The 27,023-nt window shown below is 38.8% G+C and overlaps 1 protein-coding gene across 3 annotated transcripts in view; it reads right to left on the bottom strand.

Annotated features, from left to right (window-relative positions):
- map2k5 (mitogen-activated protein kinase kinase 5) overlaps positions 1-27,023 on the bottom strand; it is a 239,605-nt gene that overhangs the window by 142,335 nt on the left and 70,247 nt on the right. For all 3 annotated transcript variants that reach the window (XM_078427570.1, XM_078427571.1, XM_078427572.1), the window contains one exon: positions 18,589-18,653. In XM_078427570.1, the coding sequence (XP_078283696.1) occupies positions 18,589-18,653 (65 nt within the window). The remainder of the gene's footprint in view (positions 1-18,588; positions 18,654-27,023) is intronic.

The raw sequence follows: 27,023 nt of genomic DNA, 5'->3' as shown, positions 1-27,023 counted from the left end.
TATAAGCTACATTATGAGCAATTGTGCAATGTGGAAGAAGCATACTGAAAACAACCAACTTATTTTTTGAATTAGAGCCTAGTTTTTTGATTTCTTGGTTTCAATGACATGCCAGCGCTCTCCCAGTAGCTTGACAAAATGTTAAATTGAGGAACTGTGCCAAGTATTCTGAGACATGTTTAATGTTCTCTTAATTGCTTATGTTGGTTAATCTCTTTGGCAACATTAATTCCAAACTCACAATTGATGCATTTAGTTATTTACTTCCGAGGCAAAGGCCTAGATTCTGCTGGGAGAAGCTGTCAGTTTAGCACTGAATGTCCTGCATTTCTCACCTAAATAGTGGTACATTTTGGATCTCCTTGTTCAAATGCAGAAGCCCTGAGCTTACTGGCTGAGATCAGCCAGCCTCTTCTCACTGTGCTTTGTTGCCAGACTCCAGGCGGAGTCCAGAGTCCAGAGGTGAAGCAGGAACTCACTGAGATTTCCCTGTGTTTACACTGGGGAATGTGTTTTTGGATCCTGTGCCAAGTAGGACAAATGTGCAGTATCACAATCGTTAGTTCAAATGTCAGAGACAATCAGAAAAAAAATAAACATACCTTCATGCTTTGCCAATTGGCAAAGCTGGGTGTCGGGCCTTTGGCAGATTTCATAATTTTCCAGAAAAGATAGGGCTTCTCTGGCCACTGAAATATCTCCATTACCTTGTTTGGTACCCTGTGGCCTAATTGCTTAACTTCAAGACTGTCTGGGCAATTAACACCAGCCTACAAAATTAGGCTACAGAAAAATATCACTGGAATGGACTTATGGGATGGGCACTAAATGACAAAAAGATTTCAATGCAGTGAAGCCTAAGAAAATGCATTTGGGGAGGACCAAGAACGGAAGGAAATACACAGTAAACTGTTGAAAATCATGAAGTGCAGAGCCATCGAGAAATACATTTTGGAGCGCAAGTCCAATGACCTCTGACAATAGCAAAGCAGACAGATAAAGCAATTATGGTGGTATACAGGATACTGGGATCCTATTCAGTGAGAATAAGATCATGCTTGAATAAAAAATCATGCTTGAGAAATGTGTATATTTCTGATTACAGTGCAAGAGAGACAAGATAGCACAAGGGTGCAGAGGAGATTTAGAGAAAATTGTCAAAGCTGAAGAATTATTATTAAGTGATACTGATTAGTTTAGTTTAATTTAGAAATACAGTATGGAAACATGCCTTTTTAGATAGAGCTCTAGGGGCTAGTGGAATCAAGGGATATGGGGAGAAGCAGGCACGGGTTATTTATTGGGGACGATCAACCATGATCACAATGAATGGCGGTGCTGGTTCAAAGGGCCGAATGGCCTCCTCCTGCACCTATTTTCTATGTTTTTGGCCCACCAAGTCCATGCCGACCATCGATCACCCATTTAATCTAGTTCTATGTTATCCCACTTTCTCATCCACTCCCTATATCCTAGGAGGAAATTTACAAACCAGCACGTCTTGGGGATGTGGGATGAAACCCTGGAGGAAACCCGCATGGTCACAAGGAGAACGTGCAAATTCCACAGAGACAGCACCTGAGGTCAGAATCGAACCTGGGTCTCTGGGACTGTGAGGCAGCGGCTCTACCAGCTGCGCCACTGCATCGCTACAAGACTGGTATCGTCTTCTTTGGAGTAAAGGAGATCGAGGATTTTAAATTACAAAGACACCATGGGCTCATTCATTCCCTAAACTTCCACTGCATGATTCCAAGTTTGGGAGAATTGAGACTACAGATGGTTAGACTATGTATGTAACACCTGCGCCACTTCGGCTGTTATAGAAATCTGCTGGTGTCAAGCCCTACAAGGTTAAAAAGCCATCGTGATATTTAAAATGTTCTGCCTTTTGCATGAAGCTGCAGTATCATTTAAAATAAAGAATGGTGCTTGTTGTTTGCCTCACTATTAACTTGACAGGTAATTTGGGCCAATATTCCTTTGAAATATAACTATGCTTTGCCTGTTTAAACATTAAATAGTCATTCACCTCTGAGACCTATTTCAATCTACCTTGGACTGAAGTAGACTGTATAGATCCTCCTGTACATATGAAAATTTCTCCTAAATTTTTGATTGCATGTATAAAAGCATTTCCATCCATTTCTTAATAACCATGGTTAAGCAACAAAAGAAAAATTATACAAAAATAAATTAGCACAGGACTATTTGAAAGGGAAATAGAAAATTATCAAGCTAAGCTGCATTATTGGGGCAGCAATACAATGACTTTACTATACTAGATCAGACTCTAGGGTGCTTGATTTTGACAATAAATGCTTGAAACCACAGATACTGTTTTTCAGTGAAAATATCCCTCCATAATATGAAGAAAGTATAAAAAATGCAAATGCAACAGAAGTAAAAGAATAATTCTTCAGCAAAACATCACATATTAGGTTCATTAATAGAACTGAGACCATGCATTTATTACACATAGGGTTCTAACAGCCAGAAGGAAAAACGTCAGTCAATTGGCTTGGCCTGGATTCAAAGCGAGAAATGAGAGCACAGCGCTAACTCAGTACATTAATCAGTATCCATTAAAGAATATATCAATTTAATGCCTTCTATCTAAACTGTTTATGGTTTAAATGTGCTTCATTACACATTAGAATGTGGGCAGAAGATATTTTAATCCCTTCATTGTCACTGAAATATATATTTTTTCAATCCCAAAATTAACATTTAAAAATACATATTTGTAAATAGGGAATTGGATACATACACAACCAAGAACATTAACATTTCAGTGTCAAACAATGAAAAAAGGCCCTGGCATAAAATACTGTCCGTTATCTTTTCACTCACAAACAACTGACGCTTGAATTTTATATGGAGTAAATAAATTATAAAACAGGGTGAAACGTATCACTTCTATAAACGCAGGGCCTTAACCAAGCTATAACCGAATATTTGTACATTTGACAAAACTGAACACAAAAACAATCATGTGACAGAAAAAAATCTTTATATCTATTTCCTATTTTTTTAAGCCTTCATTTTCATGCTCATTAATACGAGTCGTTAATGCTGCAACAAGTTAAGAGGATGGTGTGCAAAACAGAACAACAACAGTATGTGTTAGTCCCTCAGCCGGAAAGTAACGCTTTGACTTTGTGCCTACTGGTGGATTAAAATTGGTTTCATCAACTCAGTAACTATAAAACAACAAAATCTGAAACAAAATAGAAAAGGCTGAAAATGTTCAGTAGGTCACGCAGTAGTATGATGAAATTTTGTTTCTCTATCCACAGATGCTGTCTGAATATTTTCAACATTTTCTGGTTTTATTTTAATAACCCAGACTAGTGTAGATATCCAGTAATACTTTATTTTCATTTTGTTGAAACGTGACACCTTCCATAACCTAATGGGCTGTCAGGACTCTCAGTCTGAGCTCCAATACAAAAAAAACATGTGCCTAGGCTCTTTCCAATAGCACATCTGTGGTGCAAATCCCTCCAGCAAAGGGAGAGATTAATGAAGGGACTTGATAATTACACATGAATTATGATTCTTGAAACATGGGCGGCACAGTGGCACAGCAGTAGAGTTGCCAAAAACCCGGGTTCAATCTTGACTATGTGTGCTGTCTGCATGGAGTTCGTACGTTCTCCCTATGACCACATGTGTCTTCTCCAGGTGTTCCAGTTTCCTCCCACACTCCAAAACCATACAGGTTTGTAGGTTAATTGGCTTCTGCAAATTGTTCCTAGTGTGTAGGATCAAACTTGTGTACTCTTCGGCGAGGACTCGGTGGCTCGAAAGGCTTATTTCCACGCTGTATATCTAAACTAAATTGAACTAAAAATGAAACAGGGGTTTGCATGCATCTCCTCCAACCTTGCTTATTGCAGTTGGTGCTATCGTTGTGCTCCTCCACATCGGCGACACCAAGCGTAATCTAAGCAACTGTTTTGCTGAACACTTGGGCTCTGTCCTCTAGGGACAGCAGGACCTGTATGTTGCTAGCTACTCCAGTTCCCCTTCCCATACTAACCCGTCTGTCTTCGGCTTCCTCCATTGCCAGAGTGGTATTAGATTTGGTTATTTGGTCATGTGGAAAAGCATCTCATGCGTAGCCTATAACCCAATGGTAGGAAAATCGAATTCTCCAAATTCAGGTAACCTTTCCCCATCTTTTTCATCCACTCAACTCTCCTCACCCCTGTATACCTTTCTTTCCACTCCTCCAACACTGTCACCTAGTTCCTTTCCCCTCCTCCATCCGCTTATCATTCACCTCTCAGCTTAGACTGAGAGTCCTGACAGCCCATTAGGTTATGGAAGGTGTCACGATTCAACAAAATGAAAATAAAGTATTACTGGATATCTCCACTAGTCTGGGTTATTAAAATAAAAACAGAAAATGTTGAAAATATTCAGACAGCATCTGTGGATAGAGAAACAAAATTTCATCATACGGCTGAATATTATTGGACATGTTATCATCTGGTGCCTTCATTCATTGTGACTGAAATATTCAATAAGAATTCTGAAATAAGAAATTATAATTATGTTGGAAGAATGGACATAATTATATAAACAACTAGTAAGTGAATTAAGTGAGAGGAATGGGTAGAGAAACCATGGTAGAGGGGCAAGACATGGTGCGGAGGGGGGATGGTTCATCTAGGCCAAGTAGGGAGCTACCATGGTTGAGGGAGAGAAGAGGGGGGGAGAGAAAGGGGGGGAGAGAAAGGGGGGGAGAGAAGGGGGAGAGAGAGAAGGGGGGGAGAGAGAAGGGGGGAGAGAGAAGGGGGGAGAGAGAAGTGGTGAGAGAGAACGGGGGAGAGAGAAGGGGAGAGAGAGGTGGGTGGAGAGGGAGGGGGAGTGAGAGGGGGGGAGAGAGAGGGGGGAGAGAGGGGGTGAGAGAGAGGGGGGGAGAGAGAGGGGGGAGAGAGGGGGAGAGAGAGGGGGGAGAGAGAGAGGGGGGGAGAGAGAAAGGGGGAGAGAAAGGGGGAGAGAAAGGGAGAGAAAATATTGATGTTGAGCAAAAGAAGGAGACCAGCTGGAGGAACTCAGCAGGTCAGGGAGGTGGCGTGAAAGGTAAGAACTAAGGGAATTTTCCCCTCTTCTGTTTGGGGGAAGTCGGGATGCGAGTATAAATATGGGATATAAAGGAGATGTAGATGAGCGCTTGGTTAACCACATTGGAGGGGAAGCTGCATTTCCTGATGTTTATACCGTATATTTGGCAGGCACAGGTGTGTTCAGGGTAGATTGCATTGGGTTTGGAAGCCCAAGGTAAGAATGAGGCAGTAAATTGGAAGTTGAATAAATGGAGCAGAGCACGCAATGTTTTTATGTTGAGGTTGGCAGCATGCGAAGAACCAGACAGATGATGTGGAATGGAAAATATGAACCTTCTTAGGTATGTAATGGACAAACCACATGGGCCATAGATACTAACAGAAATAGCCATTTTGAAAATCCTTTAATAATCTCAAATTCCTTCAGTGTTTTGAACAGAAAAACCCTGGTTGCTTCAATATGTTCACATGAGTTCTTAATCCTTTATTTCATTCTGGTAAAACTCCTCTTACATAAAAGTTTACATTTATCCTAAAGAATGTGGCTAAGACCAGTATTTAAGAAACATTCTCCAAAAATTCTGATAATTTGTCCTTTTTTTCCATCATAATTCAGTCAAGCTTCCCATTTATTTTTTCCAAAATGGTCGCATCACATTTATCAAAGAAATGTACACTTCGAAATATTCCATAACTTTGAGATCAGCATCTCAGTTAATTAATTATGATCCCTAGCTTCCAGATTCAGGATTTCAGTTAATTAATTATGTTCCCTATCCTCCAGATTTATGTGATATAAAAATTATATCGAACAACCAAGAGTAGGTTATAACTTCAGATCTGTTACCCGTAGTCATAAATGTGTCATTTGTAGATACCATGGACTTGATACGACATCATGTTGACTTGCCATCAGTGGCACAGAGACAGCTGGAAAACTGAATTAAAAGCTACAAAGAAATAAACCATGTAATTAAAAAGATAACAGATATTGCACTATGAAGGGAGTTCAAGGCTGAAATCTATTCTCAGGGCTCAGATGGTTATGAAATGCTGCAGTTTTGCTCTCCTGATTTAGGATATCTGAACCCTTTCATTAGATTACAACCTTATATCTCACTATGAAGTATCCATTGTCTATATATCTCACTAGGGGAAAAAAAGGTCACCACTCTTGACAGGTCCTCTTCTAATATATTAGATTGTGAGAGCAACACAATCTCAGCAGGCAAGGAAATGGAAGGCAAAACTAAATGCTGGAGATCTGAAAAATGTCTGGAAAAGCAAAGCTAGACAGCCAACCTCTCAAAGAGAACAATTCCACTGGAAAGAAATAATAGCAGCCAATGATAGAGAAAGCAGTAGGTCATCTAAATACTGCAAAAGGAAATCGCTACAGTGCTAAGAACTCCATTCTGCTTTAATATTGCTGTATTACTTTTATTCCTGATGCAATTTTGAGCTTTAAAGTGATGAGTTTTAAATGAAGGATTATCAATTTACTTAACAGTGAAAATATCACAACATTTATGAAATTAAACAAAACAGTGCATGAATCTGTACTATTTCTCTCGGACAATTGTTATGGATTACGTACAATCACAAATTGCTTGCAGAGTGTTCTTGTTTAGCAAAAACCTTTCAAGAAGCCAGTTTCAAGTGACTGGAGTTCAGAGTTACACAATCCTTAAATGGGTCATTTATTTGCTTTTCATAACTTAAAAGCAAATGATCAAAAACAAACCACAAAAACTGAGATGAAATAATATTCCTCAAATGTTGAGGAAAATCTGCGCCCGGGATGAGGTGTTTCACACTAGGGCATCAGTTTAAGGATAAGGGGGAAGTCTTTTAGGACCGAGATGAGAACTTTTTTTTCACACAGAGAGTGGTGAATCTGTGGAATTCTCTGCCACAGAAGTTGAGGCCAGTTCATTGGCTATATTTAAGAGGGAGTTAGATGTGGCCCTTGTGGCTAAAGGGATCAGGGGGTATGGAGAGAAGGCAGGTATGGGATACTGAGTTGGATGATCAGCCATGATCATATTGAATGGCGGTGCAGGCTCGAAGGGCCGAATGGCCTACTCCTGCACCTATTTTCTATGTTTCTATCAGAGATGTCCTCATTCTTCAGGAAACGGGGCTTCTGTTCTTCCATTATAGATGAGGCTCTCACTGGGGTCTCTTCTACATCCCGCAGCTCCGCTCTTGCTCCCCCTCCCCCCATTCGTAACAAGGTCAGAATCCCCCTCGTTCTCACCTTCCACCCCACCAGCCAGCGTATCCAACAAATCATCTGCCAACATTTCCGTCACCTACAACAGGACCCCACCACTGGCCACATCTTCCCATCCCCTCCCCTTTCTACGTTCCGCAGAGACCGCTCCCTCCGTAACTCCCTGGTCCACTCGTCCCTTCCTACCCAAACCACGCCATCCCCGGGCACTTTTCCCTGCAACCGCAGGAGATGCAACACCTGTCCCTTTATCTCCCCCCTCAACTCCATCCAAGGACCCAAACAGTCTTTCCAGGTGAGACAAAGGTTCACCTGCACCTCCTCCAACCTCATCTATTGCATCCGCTGCTCTAGATGTCAACTTCTTTACATCGGCGAAACCAAACGCAGGCTCGGCGATCGTTTCGCTCAACACCTTCGGTCTGTTCGCCTTAACCAACCTGATCTCCCGGTGGCTGAGCACTTCAACTCCCCCTCCCACTCCCAGTCTGACCTTTCTGTCATGGGCCTCATCCAGTGCCATAGTGAGGCCCACCGGAAATTGGAGGAACTGCACCTCATATTTCGCTTGGGCAGCTTGCAGCCCAGCGTTATGAACATTGACTTCTCCAACTTTAGATAGTTCCTCTGTCCCTCTCTTCCCCTCCCCCTTCCCAGTTCTCCCTCTATCTTCCTGTCTCCACCTATATCCTTCCTTTGTCCTGCCCCCCTGACATCAGTCTGAAGAAGGGTCTCGACCCGAAACGTCACCCATTCCTTCTCTCCTGAGATGCTGCCTGACCTGCTGAGTTACTCCAGCATTTTGTGAATAAATTCCTTTCATGTTGCTGCCTACGGGATATTACTGGGAGAAACCACCCCAATCTTCAACAGAAACAACAACCCAAAATACCTTCATACCTTTACGTGAAGTTGATGGGAGAAAACAGCAATCACTGCTCACAAAAACAGTTGAAAAACACTGACAACCATCTAAGGTACTCACCCTGGCTGAGTCAGTTATCAAAGCTGTAAAAGCTTCAGAAACATTTAAACATTATAAACACTTAAAAAACACTTAAACAATGTAAGAATTACATTATGCAAGATATTTAAATAAACATATTAAGTTAAAACAGCTATCCTTAGTTCCACGCAGTCTTGATCTGCCACCTGAAATCAATGGGGAAGACACTGCATTAAATCTAACCTGCAAAGCTGTTTTCTTCAATGTGTGTGGTGGGGACCATCTACAATCCATGTTGTAAAACATAAAATCAGCTACCAGCAACCTGAACTCTTCAGTACAAAGAAGGATGTACAGATGTTGGTTTACAAAAAAAGACATAAAGTGCCAAAGTAACTCAATGGATCAGCCAGCATCCCTGGAGAACAAAGATCGGTCAGGACCCTTCTTCCTGTGTATAACTCCCAATCAGCATCATTTTACGCTTGCCGTTTCTTAACTCAACCAAAGGATTCTACATTTCATCTGAAGAAGGGTCCTGAACTGAAACGTCACCTATCCATGTTCTCCAGGGATTCAGCCTGACCAGCTGAGTTACTCGATCAGTTTGTGTCTGAAAGCTTCTGTGTTTGTGCATGAATCCTGAATTTAATGTCAACTAACCCAGCAAAATCTGGAACAATCTATATTATCTGAAGATATCTTGGCTTTGACCATAAATTAAACTTAAAACAGGCATAAAGGATTTTTTTCCCATTGCACAAGGTTAACATTAATACCATTTGTGCCCCACTCCACCAACTGAATATACAGCAGTTGAAGAAAGTTCAGATCAACTGAAAAAAGTAGCTAGCCTTATCCAGACTACATCTACATCTGAATTGCAACTGGCTCCACCCGATTCACTGCAGGGAATTGGCAATACCAATATGATCCAAAACCGAAAAAGTCAGCTGGTCACTGGTATGAGTGTTGTTTAGTGCAAAGATATTCAGAGAGCAAATTCCATTTATGTAGAGCCTCATCAGTTTCATTCCCTTGCACGTGATACAAAGATAAAACATGCACACGCGTTTTCAAGGTGTTAGCTTAATGAATAGTGCTGACCAGAAATCAAGGCAACACCATGCAACTGCTATCTAACTTTTAATATCTATAGGATTGAATGATATTTGGTTTTAATGTAATTTAAAGAAAGCATTTTCAACAATGTTGCACCCTCCTAGTCTTGCACTTTGGTATAACATTACACAATGCAATCATATTAAATAAAAACAGATGATGCAAGCTATATTTTTGAATCGCATTTCAACAATGCCTTATTTCTGGGCCTGGAAGCTATTTCCCTTAACCAGAAGAATTAATTTCTCTGTCTATTTATTTACATAGGGAGTTTATCTTTAGTGCAAATGGGAACATTGGATAATTTGTTGTTTAAATATTTAAAGAAGAAAAATTTTAAGCTTCAATAGCCTGGCAAACTGCCCAAACATCTAAACAAACAGTAAAAACCCACTGTAAATAACATTTCTTTTAAACATCAGCTAAATGCACACTTCAATACTGCTTTACAAAGTCTTCTGCAAAATTACTGTAACTAACAAGCAGAAATTTATCAGCTTCAGCTAAAATCAATTGCTTAAATCAATTCTAACACTGCTAGTGTGTTAGAGGCCCACTGGCAATTTAGGTAAATTACACCATGTAAATGCTTTTGCCTTAATTGAACAGTTTTATCAAGCAGGCTTGGAATGCTGTCCACACAGCGAACACTGAATCTGTCTAAGTCTAAACATAAACACATTCTATATCTGGATGGAAAGGTTTTGTTTAAACTAGTCACTTGAAAGCTTCACAACTGATTAAAATGCTGCTAAAATAGTTCCATTAATGGCCAGATATATAAACAAATGGAATAAGTCCCATGAAAATTGAAAATAAATATAAATCAGCCCCAACTAACATACTCATAATCTTCTTTTAAATTAAAATGTCTTGAAACTTGACATTTAAATTTAATGTACACTTAATGGATATTGTACTTTTGTTCTGGACTTATGCAACATTTCATCAGTGGTATTTTAATAAAATTGCAGATGGCAAAATTTGAAACAAAAACAGAATTCTGGAAGAACTCAGCTAGTTCAAGTAGTTTCTTTGGAAATTTCCACCAGCTCCAATGTGGTTCCACCACCAGTCACCCCTCCCCTTCCCTTTCTGTATTTTACAGGGGCTGCTCATTTTCTGACGCCTTGCTTCATTCTTCTGTTCCCACTCACCACTCCCCTTCACACGACACTCTCCCATGTAACCAGAGGTGATCCAACATCTGTCAGTTCACCTCTTCCCTTCCCGTCATCCAGGGACCCAAACAATCGTTCCAGCTGAAGCAGAGATTCACGTACTTCTTCCAATCAAGTCTATTGCAATCATTGTTTGCAATGTGGCCTCTGCTGCAATGGAGAAAACAAATACTATTTGGGTGATCGCTTCACAGAGCATTTGCATTCAGTCTAAAGGGGTGATCCTGAGCTTTCTGTTGCATACCGCTTTATACTATTTAATTCCATTCCCTTTCTAACCTGTCTGTCCCCTCTACCAATGTCATGTGTTTGTGCCTTTCCTGCCCCTTGCAAAGAAAGGTGTTAACATTACTGGGCATAACATTAGCAGTATTGAATACTCACAATACATTAAGAGTTCTGTATGGTTTTCGTTTTGAATATGTTTTATTACAAATAAAGTTCATTTTTGGTATTAAAAAAAGGTTTCTCTTTCCACAGATGCTGCTTGGCTGACTGAGTTATTCCTTCATTTCTGTTCTTGTTTCATCAGTGGTTTGGACAGTACCGACATCTCAGTGTAAACACACTACCATAACTAGCAGCTCTAAGCCAAAAACACTTATTTTTTAAGGCACAATACCCTAATGAGAATCAAAACACTAGAACCTTGAACCTTACAGTAACCTGACTGGACCTGGAATAGTGGGGAAAAAATGGGGAATTAAATATCGTCTTAGGCCTCAAATCTTAGGGATCTATTATGGAAAAAATGACCAAAAATATCTGGATGTGTGAGTCTTGTGATAAATATTGCACAAAAGGACCACAATTCTCGTGTACCAGTAGCTGCCTTTAGTGGCAAGTATTCCTAAAAGTTCTTTGTTGTGCCTCAGTGATTCATGCCTGATGATTAGCACTTTAACCCCAGTGTCTAAATTTATAAAATTGTTTCATTTAGAAATATTCCTGACATATAATCAGTCAATCATGATAAAAATGATAGAAGAGAATAGAAACAAGGAACTGCAGATGCTGGTTTTTAAAAAAAGGACACAAATTGCTGGAGTAACTACAGGTAGCATCATAAGATCAGGTGTTAGGAGCAGAATTAGGCCATTCAGCCCATTTAGTCTACTCCACTGACTTTGCCTTCAAAGCCTTCTGAGGCAAAGAATTCCACAGATTCACCACCCTCTGACTAAATAAATTTCTCCTCATCTCCTTCCAAAAAGAATGTCCTTTAATTCTGAGGCTATGACTTCTAGTTCTAGACTCTCACACTAGTGGAAACATCCTCTCCACATCCACTCTATCCAAGCCTTTCACTATTCTGTACGTTTCAATGGGATCCCCACTCATTCTTCTAAACTCCAGCGAGTATAGGCCCAGTGTCGTCAAATGCTCATCATATGTTAACCTACTCATTCCTGGGATCATTCTTGTAAACCTCCTCTGGACCCTCTCCAGAGCCAGCACATCCTTCCTCAGATATGGTGCCCAAAATTGTTCACAATATTCCAAATACAGCCTGACCAGCGCCTTATTGAGCCTCAGCATTACATCCTTGTTTTGGTATACATACCCTCTCAAAATAAATGCTAGAATTGCATTTGCTGTCTTTACTACTGATTCAACTTGCAGATTCATTTTTTGGGAAACCTGCACCAGCACTCCCAAGTCCCTTTGCACCTCTGATTTCCGGATTCTCTCTCCATTTAGAAAATAGTCTATGCCTTTATTCATACTACCAAAATGCATGACTCTACACTTTGCTGCACTACATTCTATCTGCCACTTCTCTTCACACTCTCCGAACCTATCCAAGTCCTTCTGCAGAGTCCCTGCTTTCTCTACACTACCTGCCCCTCCACCTATTTTTGTATCATCCACAAACTTGGCCACAAAGCCTTCAATCCCCTCATCCAAATCATTAATATGCAACGTGAAGAGCAGCGGCCCCATCACACGAGCCCTACGGAACTTCGGAATTCCGGAGATCCATCTTTAGAGAATATGGATGGGTGACGTTTCAAGTCGGGATCATAAAATAATGATAAATTGTTTGTCAGAAGGCAGAAAAAATAGTCTGGCAGTTTCAGTTGTCGGCCACGAGGGTATTGGCATTTTAGGGGAAGGGGAGGCCCAAAGGAGAGGAACTCAGGAGTAGAATGAACTAGTGGGTTCCAGCCCAGAGTGGCTTTACTTAAAACCTAGTTGTTTCAGAGTGCATACTAACTGGTGCTCCTCAGAACAAGGCCAATTAATTTTGTTACTAACAATGTTACTTGATGCAGATGTTGTGCCAGATACAAATAATAACTTGTGACCTCAAGTTTCAGTCAAATCACCAGGATCCTTGTGATTTTACCTGGAAATGGCTGCACTTGTATTCCACTTTGGGGAGCAAACAACTTTCAGATTTGTCAACCTAAAACAAGAAACTTCTAAATCTCCAAGCCTATGTTTTAAAACATATTTAAATATTTTAAAATATGTTTTACGAAAGATGGGGTTTATATATATATTGAAAATAATAGTCTAATGCAGCAGAGGCAGAAATTGGTCACTGTTGGTTTCTTGGTGAGCAGGTTTTATCACTTGTTTCTAAGTTTCATCAGCACAATAAAAACATACAATTATTATTAAGGAATAAACTATTTAAAGTTCAGTTTTACTGCTTGAATACAAGATGGACGAAGACATTTGGAATTATGCCTTAACTCAGGGCTCTAATTATGGGTGGCACAGTGGCACAGCCAGTAGAGTTACTGCTTTACAGAGCCAGGGTCCCAGGTTTGATCCTGACCCTGGATGTTGTCTGTGTAGAATTTGTATGCTCTCTTTGTGACCGCGTGGGTTTCTTCAAGATGCCAGGGGTTATGGGGGAAAGGCAGGATCAGCCATGATTGAATGGCGGAGTAGACTTGATGGGCCCAACGGCCTAATTCTGCTCCTATCACTAATGAACATGCTCCAGTTTCTTCCCACATCCCAAAGATATGTGGGTTTGTAGGTTAATTGGCCTCATAAAAAAAATATTCCCTGTGTAAAGGTAGTGGATGAGAAAGTGGGATAACGTAGAACTAGTGGGAATGGGTGATGATGGTCGGCATGATCTCGGTGGGCTGAAGGGCCTGTTTCCATGCCGTATCGCTGCACTAAAGTCAGATCAATGAGACAACTGGTTTTGGGATGGATAATCATTTAGCACATGGAAATTATATAATATTTTTGCAACCCAATCACTCAAGGCCAGGATGCTATTTTGAAAATTTTCAGATTTAGATTATGAATTATCTATTTGCTTTATTTTTGCTGCAGCTTTAACAGTAGAATTCATAACTTGAATGATGGAACCTAATTTCTAGACATATATTATAATAATTCTTAATTATTTCTGAACGTCTTGTAACTCTTCCATCCTTTTGTCTCACACCTTGTCTTTTCAAATATTTCCTTTCTCCAACATATGCCGATCAACCTCACACCCCCCAGCAATAAGTCATGTTGTAGCTTTATAAAACTTTGGTTCGGCCAAATTTGGAGCATTTGGAGTGTGTAGTTTTGGTTGTCCTAATACATGAAGGATGTGGACATTTTGTAGAGGGTGCAGAAGAGGTTTACCAGAACGTTGTCTGTATTAGAGAGTATTAGCTTTAAGAACTTAGACAAACTTGGATAGTTTTCTTCAGGAGGTTGAGAGGATTTGGAAAGGCAAGGACTGATTAAAGATAGTCAGTAAGGCTTTGTGCATGGGAGATGGAACTTATCAAGACCTCTGACTAGGTATTACATTGTAATATGTTTTGCCTATGCGATCTGGTCTGGAAGATTAGATCATAGAGAATCCTGGTCAAGCTAGGCAGTTGGATACAAAATTAGTTTGAAGGTAGAGAATTGGTTTGAGGCAGATGGTGGAGCAGAGGATTGGTTTTCAGACTGTGGTCCTTATTTATATTAACAATTTTGGATATGAATGTAGATGGCAAGATTGGTAAGTTGCCAAATTGCACTAAAATTCGTGGTATAGTGGACAGAAATGAAGGTTATCTACTCTTACAATAGGATCTTAATCAACTGGGTCAATGGCAGACAGAATTGAATTCAAGTAAATGTGAGGTCTTGCATGTAGGCAGGACAGGACTTATACAATGAATGGTCAGGACCAAGGGAGAATTGTAGAACAATGGGATCTAGGGTTGCAAGTAAATTCCATGGAAGTATCAAGACAGTTTAGACAGGGTGGTTAAGAAGGCTTTTGGCCTTCATCGGTCAGGGTACTGAGCACAGGAGTTGAAACATCAAGATATAACTATATATGATATTGTATTGTATGCAGTGTACAGTTCTAGAAGCTCTCTGTTGGAAGTATGTTATTCAACTGAAAAGGATGTAAAAAAAGATTTACTGGGATGTTACTGGGTCTGGAGGATTTGAGTTAGAAAGAGGGGTGATCGAGATTTATAAAATGATGAGGGGCATGAGGTCACAGTCTCGCCAGCAGGATAGAAGAGTCTAAAACCAGAGGGCATAGATTTAAGATGAGCAGAGAAAGATTTTAAAAGCATCTGAAGGGCAACCTTTTCACACCGATGGTCCTGCATACATCGACCAAAGTGCCCGAGGAAGTAGTAGAGTTGGGTACAATTATGACATTTAAAAGACACCTGAACAGATACATGGATAGGAAAGGTTGGGAGGATACAGGCCATGTGCAGGCAAGTAGGATTAATTCACTTCAGCAATTTGGTTGGTGTGGACTACTTGGGCCAAATAGCCTGTTGCTATGCTGCAAAATTTTATAATTTCAAATAAAATAATTTCACAATGGAAATCTTTGCCTTACACCATATCCCTTTGCTATTCATAGCAAGTCTAAACAGTGATTGAAGGAAAGAGTAACGAAAAATCTTTGTAATAACATGAAGTCTAATTTTGGAAATATATCAACAAAAATAACAATGTTTGCTGAAAATAATTACAGCAACAATGTATAAATTTATAATTTTTCAGAAATCTAGTGTTTAAAATAATAGCTATGAATGCTAAACTCCATTCATATTATATGTTAATAGTTATTAACTAGAGTTACATTTTGCAATGTCCAGACTTTTGGGCTCCTCTACGGATATAAATCCTTCTGAGTGTTTCAACATACCATCTAGATAATGCAACGGATCATGCTTGATAAACCTAAACATTTGAAGACAGTTGAAATAAATTTAGTTCTATAAATCAAAAAATATTAAATATACATCCATTTAAAAATCAGATTTCAGAGATACAAAATTAATCAACACCATTTATACTAATTAAAATAAGTAAAAAGAATCAAACCACAAACCTTCACTATATTTAGTTTATCTTGGGCCTCAACTCTGCATAACTGAGCTCTGCCCCTGTACTCAATGCTTAGTGCAGTGGACAAGAGTGGAAAGAAGCAACACACTGGCCGCAAAGAGGACCTGACCCACTGACAATGGGCAAGTGCATGCATTGATATATCGATGGGTGGCTTTTCTAAAATGGTGCCATGACCTTTATTGAACAAAATTGAAGTTTCAAAGTAAGAAAATTTTGCAGAATTTCTATTGGCTTTCGATAAGACCTCATTTACAGTACTGTGTGGGTCTGAGGAAGGGTCTCGATTTGTAACGTCACCTATCCATGTTTTCCATAGATGCTGCCTGACCCACTGAGTTATTCTAGCATTTTGTGTCCTTTTGTGTAAACCAGCATCTTCAGTTCCTTGTTTCTGATGTGTGTATTTTAGTTCGCAAAACTTAGAGAGGATGTAATGTTTAGAAATTTTAGTCCCCTTGAAGTTGTTGAAGGCACTGCTTGATCCTTGACCTGCTACGAATTTCATTGGTGCTTGGATCCCAATATCTTGAATGCTACTGAAAGAGCATTGAGATTTTCTATATTTGAAAATATGCCATGTGTGACTGAAGAAGGGTCTCGACCCGAAACCTCACCCAATCCTTCTCTCCAGGGATGCTGCCTGTCCCGCTGAGTTACTCCAGCATTTTGTGCCTACCATGTGTGACTTACGTGGATCTGGAAGCTGGGAAAGAGGTGGGAGCAATTAAGATGTTGGGGGAATGAAAGCTGGTAGTCTCAGATTAAGAACAGGGACTTGAATAAGGGCAGAGATCAAGCAACTGACCAGGCATGAGTGAGGGTAGGTTGTGTGGTACTGGTTGAAGGAGGCACTCAGTTAAATGGCTCTGGCTCTGCCACCATCAAGGGTCAGGTCTCCGTCACGCTGGATTTGCATCCATTGCTTATTTAATGGAGAAACTGGTGGAACATCTTACAAGAATATACATTTGTAGATACTGATTCTAGCACATTGAGGAAAGGAAAGAAAACTTGGAGTGATGTGAGTGGACAGAGGATTAAAATTTGAAAATTGTATTTATTGTTGCATTGAAGCTTGTGTTTTGTGTATCTTGATCTTTAACAGTGACGTAAATTTCCAAGATATTCAATACACCATGGCTATTACTACATCATTTGTATCTCGTAAAAATATATCCAATATCAATAAAAAAATAAGTAATTGGTTATTTAAAAGTTTTCTAGATTATATTTTGGAATTCATTTTCATTGGGACCACATTTGAAGGCTACTTCTGAGACTTTTGCAGTGTTTCTCTACTTAATCACAAGCCATGATGCAAGTAATTTGTTCCCCCTTTTGATGCAAAAATGCCTTGCTTTTGCTCAGTACTGCTGCTCCACCACAGTGCTATGATAAAGGGCATAAACAGCAAGCCTGCTGAATTTTAAGTATTACTGCGCCAGCTCGTTGTGCGTCACCCGCTTCCCTTGTTTATTTTCACAAGAAAAGGTATTGGTGGATATTAGAGAAAATATAGTCATTAAAAAAGCCCAACTGTAATATGCAGCCGTTTACATATATAAGCCTTTCAACTGCAAAATGAATACATTTGCACAACAACTGCGAATGTCTGGCAAGAACATATCATATTCAAGTGCACAATTTACATCCAAAACAAGAAAGTGATTGAAACTACCTACAAACTGGTTGTACTCAATTGCAGAAGGTATTTGCAGCACAAGGTTTTAAGGAAGATAGTAAGTAGAAAATTTGAGTAAAGCGATTATTCTTTATTTCCCCACCACATCCTTTGTTATTTGCTCTAATAAGCCAAAACAGGCAAGGAAAAAACTAAAAATATTACACACCTACACTATTACCTACAGAAAACAAAAGCATCTCTGGTTGATGCAATAAGATTTTACTCACTACCATATACAAGATGAATTGCTGTTGTGGACCGATTGTAACTGTACTCAATTGAGTGAAAAGCTATTTGCGCAACATAATGGGCATCTGGGAGGACGATTACATGAAGTGTTGAGACAAGAATCTCAGTTTACGGTTAGTCTGGAAGTCGTACTCACTAACAGTATGCAAGCTTGCCGGCTTGGTAAGCCACTGCTCATTCCTGCCATCCCCATCCCCAACATTTATTTTAAAATGCTTTGTCAATTAGCAGTTGGAGTTTGTGAACTGCCATCCGGGTATGTGAGGAGTGTGATCGCTTTCAAATTAAAGAGGAACAACAAAGTAATTCAACCCACTGCAATAAAATTTAAGTGGTTGTAAAAATAAATGGGTTGTTTTTTTATATACAAGTGCAAACCAGAGTAGACAGTCTCCCTTTAAGCCAAGGTTAGTGCAAGCAGTGATCAATACCTCAATCTCAATAAACTATTTCAATAATAGTTGATTCAGGTGGAAACAGGAGTTGAAATTTCTGTTCATCGACCTATGTCACCTTGTCATGTTTGCTGAACACTGATAATACATCATAGCTGTAATGGAAATGACTAAGTGTAAAGTGTACACAGAAAGGCACCCACAGAATCGCTTTCATTCTTCAACATCAAATCAATATGATATGCATGCCTTCAGCCAAAACCATATGATGGATGCTAGGAGGACATTAAAAAACCCTTTACCAACATTTCTCAATGCATTCCGTGGTAATAGGTAGAGGCAGATACTCACTTGTACACTGTCCCTCCATTGCCATGACCGAGGATATCTCGATACTGAATGTCCTGTTCATTCATCTAAAAGAAGGGAAGGTGGAAAAAAAAACTAGTAATGTCAGGCAAGCGTATAGAAATGTCAAGGAAAAGTAACTCAAGGCCATAAACAACAAGCATCCAGGTCATTTCAAGTTCAGCAGCAAGTGGGAAAAGATCAATACAACATTTGCTGTTCAATTTATAAAAGACAATACCAAGGGACGAAGTGATGGAAAGTTTAATGACAATTTGTTTGCCTGGGTCATTTCATTAATGTTTGATAAAAGATGTCAAAACTGAATGATATAACATGGTTTAGGTGGGTCAGCGTGAGGAACCTAAATGGTGGACCGGGGTTTGGGGGAGAAGAGAAAGGAAGCTGACTGGCATCACTTAAACCCCAAGGGCAATACAAAGGCAAAAATGAGAATTCGGTATAAAATCATGCCATTCTGCCTCAAAACTGAAACAATTTAATTTAGCTGAGAGTGGCTTTGGTCTTCATTACAAACAAGTAGGAATGCAGCCATCCTTCAAAGTGTATGTCAGTGCTGTCAAAGTCTGTAGCGTTCAATGCCAGTCACATGGAAACAAGAGACAGGTGCTGCAGAAGTGTTAATGTCAAAGACTTCAATTGTCAACTTGGCAAGAGAGTTAAGAAATAACCTCTATAGCATTTTGTCATTCTGTTTAAAGAATATAGAAAATAAATGTATTTTTCCCCCTCTATTTTCCCCACATCTTTGTTCCTCTTTGAAACATCAAATAAAGTATTTCTGGTAAAGAAGGCAGCAAAACTAGCCTCTGTCTGATTTTCAACGTTTAGTACTAATGCATCCTTCACTAATAAATGGGCAATTTCATCAAAATCAAGGAAAACTACTCAGGAATGTCAAACTGCTCACATTTATCAGTGGAATGCCAAGAGCTTTAGGATACCAGTGCAAAGACTGAAGTCCCAAACTTACTGGCATCCTCGCCACTGTTTTCCCGACTACACTTTGACTTGGACCCACTCAGCAGATCCAGCAGTAGAATTACAAGCTTGCTGCAACTGCCCAGGAGTTACAGTGGGGATTCTGCTTTATCGACCTATTCATCTCATTGGAGAAGAAGAACTGTTAGGGGGGAGGGTAAATATTAGCTAATTCACATTTTTTGCATAAATTGACAGACACAAAATGCTGTAGTAACTCAGCAGGTCAGGCAGCAGCTCTGGATGATATGGACAGGTGACATTTTGGGTCGGGGCCATTCTTCACTCTGATTGGGTGGGGGGGGGGAGAAGAAAGCTGGAAGAGGGAAGTTTTTTTGAATAAATTGTTTAGTTAATATTTTAACTGCTTCTGTATTTATTTTATTTAAACATATTATTTATTTTTGATTCATTATTAATAGTTTTCAAATCTATTACAATGTCTGGGAAATTCAGAAGCATTTGACTGATCTTACACAAAGCCTGGGGTAAGGTTAGGTTAGCTGACAGGATTATGCAGTCATTCCTTGGGCGAAGTTTGTTCTGGTCCACCCTTGTGATGGCATATGTCACGCTCAGCTCTACCACTGTTCTGCTCCTTGCCGTTTAACACTAAGGCTAAGATGACATTGGCGGATCCAAAAGAGCAAGTTCATACTTCTTCCTACATCAGCAGTGAGTATAAAACAACCACTTCTGGCTTAACATTTGCAATTAAGGCTAAATAGTTGATCAGTGATCATAGTAACTTGAAAGGTAAACCACTAGACAAATGATCCCAATCAACAAAACAATAATATATTATTTTTAAAAAGGTTTTCCAGTCATCTACATCAATAAATTTCAATCCGTTAAAATATCTGCTGTCCTTAGCCTTCACTGCTACAACCTATCCATATTCTCCAAGGATGCTGCCTGACCTGCTGAGTTACTCCAGCACTTTGTGCCCTTTTTTTGTAAACCAGCATCTGCACTTCCTTATTTGTATTTAAAACCCAAGCTTCCACTAACATATCCCCAGACTCCACAAACTCATTTTCTTCCTCATACACCCAAAGTGCATTGGGACTTCTTTTCCTATATTAGAGGCTTTGAATAATGCAAACTGTATTTTGTGGATTGTGTTATACATACGACACTTTCTATATTTATTTCTGATTTCTACCATTCATGTTTTTGTTATTATCTGTAACGCTTTTTTTAATTTGCCATTGTGTTTGGTGGTGCACTTGTATGGTAGCTAATCAGTTCAGCCCAACTCACACTCACCATCTAGCACTCCAAACAGATTTTCACTGGTTATTATTATTATTATTTCTGCAAGTTTGCAGTTACTTTAAACCATTCAATTGATTTGTTACCAGGATATTCCAATAGCTTGGCTCTGTGATGCAAGCATAATAAAAGACTACTTGAACAACCTAAGCACTGAACTTCAAATTTTCCTAATCTTCAGTGCAACCTTTCAATTTATTTCCTTTAAACTTGCTTGCACAATGACAACTTTTCACATGTGTGTTTGTTAAATTAATTTGCTACTTCTCTTTTCAATGGTAGCCCAGCATCTCAGGCAGATGCAGAATATTGTTCACTGTAAGAGTTTGGTAAAACAATATTTAATTTTTTCATACGGTATTCATTTCAAAAGTGAAAAGCTCCCAGCATTACAAGATTGCATCTTCCCACAATTTAGACTTTCCATAGAGTATTTTGAATTACAGGACAAAACAGTAGGTTTAAGTCGTGACCGTCTAAGTTGTCATTTATGGTGAAAGGAATATGAGGTGATTAATTAATAATTGCACAAAAAGAATATTGGGAGAATAAAAAGCCTACCTTGGGTTAAATGTAATTTTTCCATAAATTGCTAGTAATACATTGAGTAAATTTGGTGGCCATGCACTCAGTAAAAGTCATATTAATTAAGCACAAATAAATCTACAGCTATGGTGACAAACAAGAGAGTTTCTGAGGTCAACAACAAAAAAATAACAAACAAGTAAACAATAAATTTTGTGAAAACATAAGAAATTATACCATGTATTTATAACAATACTATTTTAACCTAAGACTGAATCTCAAGACAATTCTTGCAAATGATTCAAGCTCCAGAGTCACATTTTTAAAGCATTATTTGAACTCCCAATTAAATTCCCACTTACTAATTACCCACCCTGGTATTGGTTTTCTCCAATGACCTTAAAAGAAAATAGATTTTACAATTTTGGAAGTAAATGAGTAAATTATAACATTAAAGATAGAAAATCTGTGCTTAAAATTGCCAAAGCAAAACTATTTTTTTTACAGGCCTATTTAATATATTTTTTACATAACAGGTTAATCACAATTAGTTTATTAAACAACCATTTAAATATTACAAGGTTTACCAATATTTGCTTCCAAGTCAATCTAATTTATGCTGTAGTAAAGGGAACTCAATTTTTAAATTCAGAATCAAATTATTTTGTTTTTAGTGTCAATATGTCATTCAAAAACATTAAAAAGTTCTTATAAAACAATCCCAACAATTTTAGTCATTATAGTAACTATTTCTAAAATATCACGGGCAATGGAGGAGGTATAGAAATAATATTTTATACTATACCAAGTAATTTAAAAAACATATGGGCAAATGCTTCCTATGAACTCGTGACACTTTATCAATACTGGAATCAATGGTTGGCATTACCAGTGAGTGACAGATATGAAATAAATATTTATATCACATAACCTGTGTCAATGAAACACAGCAAAAAGCTATTTTCAACCTGTCAATAGCTGATTTTCCCAATGACAAGCAGGAGAATCATAATTTTAACTTTTTTTAACATCTAATATGAAGTCAATATTGAACTGTCACTGGTAATTTTGTTAAACTACCAGACAGCACATTTTTAATGCTTGGTTATATTATGTCCTGAATTGTACTGAATTGATTCTGTGGCAAACAAACAAGATTGGAGCACTGCCACTACTATCAAATGTCAAGGGGACATCCCTCCATTAGGCTACTCTGTTACAGGTGATATCAAGGGACAGGCGTAAAGAGCAAGCTGGTAATTGTCTGCTTGACACACTCAACTTGAACAACTTGATTCATGAAATGCCAAAAAGGCTTAGTCTGTTCCCTTCACAGAGAATGAATACGCATCCAAGATGATTAACTTTTTATCCTAAAAAGTGTGAAAGGAATGTGAACAGCAGTTAGGAAATCAATAAGCATCTTTCATTTGCAGTGACACAGATGTCTCAGTCAATATAACTTAATAAGCAAGCGTGATCACATTGGACAGATGCCCTCCCTCCTCAAAGGTCTCTTAAAAAGCTTCATCTTTCCACACTACCTTAAAAGCACCATTAGAATCTATTTACTGGGACCAATTTAAATGCGCAAATCAACAGTAAGTTACATGTAAGCAATTATTAAAATTGTAACAGAGATTCCTAAAGCTCCTATTAAAAACTTTAAAGTAATTGAATGGTCCATTAGGTCAGGGATGCAGTGCTCGAGCTTTACTGACCACTTCTGGTAGCCACCAATTGTACTGGACATTCTCACTTCAGAATATGGATGAGTAGTAATTTATTCAATGCAAAATAATAGTAAATTTCTGGTTTTATACTTCTGTGCTTATATTCTATGATTATGTGCTTATATACTTTTATGATGTGCAACTTCCCCTAGCCCTGTGACTAACCTGATATTATATTGTCAGAAAAGTGGCTGCTCAATGTCTATTTTCAGATTAAGGTAAAGCATTTGATCGCCAGCAACATACAGGCATCCAAACCACAATGACATCCAAACCACAAAATACTGGAAGGAACTGCAGCATAAGGCTTTATTTGGCAATGTATTTTATTTGCAATGTTATACACATTGTTCACATAAAGATTTGTTACTTTTTTGCATCTCTTTCATTCATTTGTTACATATCTCTCCACATCACCATCTATATCTCTCGTTTCCCATTCCGTCTGAAGAAGGGTATCGACCCAAAACGTCACCCATTCCTTCTCTCCAGATGAGTTACTCTAGCTTTTTGTGTCTATTTTCATTCATTTTACTCCACCTACTTACGGGGTTAGATGAAAAATATTTGATAGAATAGAAACTAAAAGTCTATGTGTTCTTGAAAACAGGTTATTCTTGGTCAAATCCTACGTAATTTGGTCAATTTTTAAAAGTTTCATTACATAACCATCAAAATAAGCACAATATAAATGACATGATATGCTGCAGTTAGTGCCATTGGCTCACAAATTCAGGAATCTGGGTTCAATCCTGACTTTAAGTCCTGTCTGTGCAGAGTCTGATGTTTAACTTGTGACCACATAGGTTTCCCCTGGGTGGTTTGTCCCGCATCCCAAAGCTAGCATGTTAATCAGCTGCTATAAATGACCACTTGGCACAGGTAAGTGGCAGAAGAATAAAAAAGAATTGATGGGCATACATGAGAGTGAATAAGTTGCAGGATGATATGAAAATAAGAGCAGGAGGAATAGGACTGATGGGAATTTGCTGCTGGCAGCTGGCACAGACCACACATAAGTTAGACGTCAAGCATCAAATACTTTTGGAAATCAAAACCTGAGGGTTACTGGCAAATGCCTCTCACTGGTTAGTGTGCATGTACCTCTGCACACGCCGATATACACAGAGATGCACACACAAACTAAAAGATAAAACTGAAAATCAGCATAATAAAGAATAATCCTCTTTTTTTTTGCTGTCAGAAGAGGCATGTTTGTGTGTGTGTGGTCTTTAGAACATAAGGAGCAAGAGTAGGCCGATCGATCTTCAAGCCAGCTCTTTCATTCAGTAAAACCATTGCAATCTTGGCCTCAGCACCAATTCCCCATTTCCTTTTGTTGGTTGAATGTCTGTCAGTCTCTACATTGAATATATTCAATGACTCCTCCTGAACCAAAGATTCATAATCATCCAGTTCCAAAGATTCATAATCATCTATGACAAGAACCTCTCCATGTGCAATCCCTCCCTAATTCTGAATCCATGCCCCATATTTAAGATCACCACTTAAATATTGTTCCAATAAGATCACTTCTTATTGTTTTACACTCCAATCTGATCAATTGCTCTTCATTCATCAATCCCTTCATCCCAGGAATCAATCCAGTGAACCTTCTCACCAATGACTCCCATTAAAGTATATTCTGCCTTAAAAACTGTACACAGGACTCCAGGTGCAATCTCACCAGCACTCAATAAAACTGCATCAATACTCCCTACTTTTACCTCGCAACATTCCACACCATGTCAATATTTTATTGTCTTGTTGATTACAACCAATATATTTACTATTTCTGCAGCCACTTCCTGAAATCAGGGGCATTGGGGAATAGGACGTGTTGCCCTTTAGCCCAATAGTTTGCCACATACTTTTTTTTTCCAGTGTCTAAATTTCTTCCCTCTGTGTAGCCTCTTGATTGGGATGTTTTTAGAGTGTCTTCTGCAAGAGTCCAATCTATTTCCACCATTTCTCCAGCACTCTCTTATTTTTTAAGAGGAGAAGCTCTAACTATCTGTTTTTGTATATTGCTAGTTTATTCTCATATTTTGCCTTCTCCTTCTTTATAACTTTTTAAATGAATAGGAATTTATCATGCAATATTGCCCTAATAAGCACAGAATCATCCTTTGTACAGTATGGACAATTCTGCACTTTATTATGTACTACCTGTTCGACGTGTATGTCTTGATTGTATGATTTGACTGGATAGCACACAAAGTTTTTCACTTTATCTTGGTACACCCATGGCGGTAAGGTCGAGGGGGAGGTCACCAAGACCTCAATGGTGAAACAGGCAGAGGATGATGGCAGACTTTAATGGAGCATCACAACGGCTGGGAAGGCGGATGAAGGCTGCAGTGGGCAGGTGCTATAGACGGGAAGGTAGACGCTCCCGCCCCCACGAGTCTCGGGCAGATGAGGCTCATCAGCCTGGGAAGGCAGTCCATCTAGGAGAAGGAAAACTCTGGACGTGCTGCATGGGCAATAGCCTGTCCTTCGTATGACATTGCCCAGGCTTGCATTCGACCACACATCGACGCTGCTTTGGAACAAGCAGCCAACAACCAGGATGAATCACCCATGGTCAGCCATGACCGAGAGGGTCCTTAGACCTTAGACTCTATCTCATGATGATAGATTTACATTAAACCAGTTCCACTAAATCAACTAATTCACACATCATATGTGGATATGTCACCTGCAAAACAAAGGGAATTCAAGATCCTACCAAATAACTGGTTGTTCATTAAATAATCCTCAACCAAACTATTTCATAGAGCAAGAGAGCTTCAAAAATATTGAATCAAAAGAAAGGGGAGTTATAGTATAATGGTGAAACCACTGGATTATTGATACAGGCACACAAATTGGAATCTCACCGCAACTGGGGAATTTACATTTGAGTAATTAGGAAAAATAGGAATATACGGAAAAGGATAGTCTTGGTAACAGGAACCATGGAAGTACCAGATTACTGTAAAACTCATCAGGTTTACTAATGTCCTTCAGGGAATGAAATTTTCCTTTCTTATACAAACATCCCTATATTTGACTGGAGACTCTTTGAAATGCATGACTCATAATTGCCTCTTCAGTTTAGAGTCAATTAGGGAAGATGATAAAGGCTGGCATTGCTAGCATTGCCCATGTTCTATGAACACACAAATAGGGAACAATAGTATGGTGGCTATAAAATGGAACAATGCTAATAATTAATCTACCATCTGATGTAAGAAATAATTTGGTTTATTAATTTCCTTCTGAAAAGAAAATCTGCCATCCTTTCCTGATCGAACCTATATGTGATTCCAAACTCGACAGTGCAGTCGATGCTTAATTGCTTCTTAACTTTAAGGGAAATTAGAAGTTTGAACATTATATGCAGGCATTAGCATCAATGTCATAACACTTGGACAAAAAAAAATTAAAAACAATTATCAATAATTTACACAACAGGATAAGCCAAAATCCAGCATGGAACATTTAAGGGCTGAGAGAAAAAGTTGAAAGTGAAAGAAAACAGAATATTAATAGTTGAATGGATAAAGGAATTGGCAGATAGAAAGTAAAGACAAATCTGATGAAATGGAGAACAATCTAATACTTACCAGTAACCCAGATGTATGATAGAATGACCATAAACTAAACTCAACTTAATCCGAGATATTCCATGAAAGATATCCCCCCCATAAGGGGAATGCATTTATCCCACATAAAGAAATAGACCATAAAGCAAACAAATACTTCTCTTTGGGGGTTAGCTTAGAATGGAGGCAGAAATATCAAAATATGTCACTTCTGCCCTGTGTATGTAGATATGAGGGCGAGGAGTTAAAAGGTGAGAACATAGGTTTCTGGTGGTGGTTCATATAAATTTCTGGTGGTGCCACTGAAGTGCAA

This window comes from Rhinoraja longicauda, chromosome 33 (genome assembly GCF_053455715.1).
Source record: "Rhinoraja longicauda isolate Sanriku21f chromosome 33, sRhiLon1.1, whole genome shotgun sequence".
Classification (NCBI taxonomy): Eukaryota; Metazoa; Chordata; class Chondrichthyes; order Rajiformes; family Arhynchobatidae; genus Rhinoraja; species Rhinoraja longicauda.
This window is presented reverse-complemented; position numbering and strand designations above follow the sequence as displayed.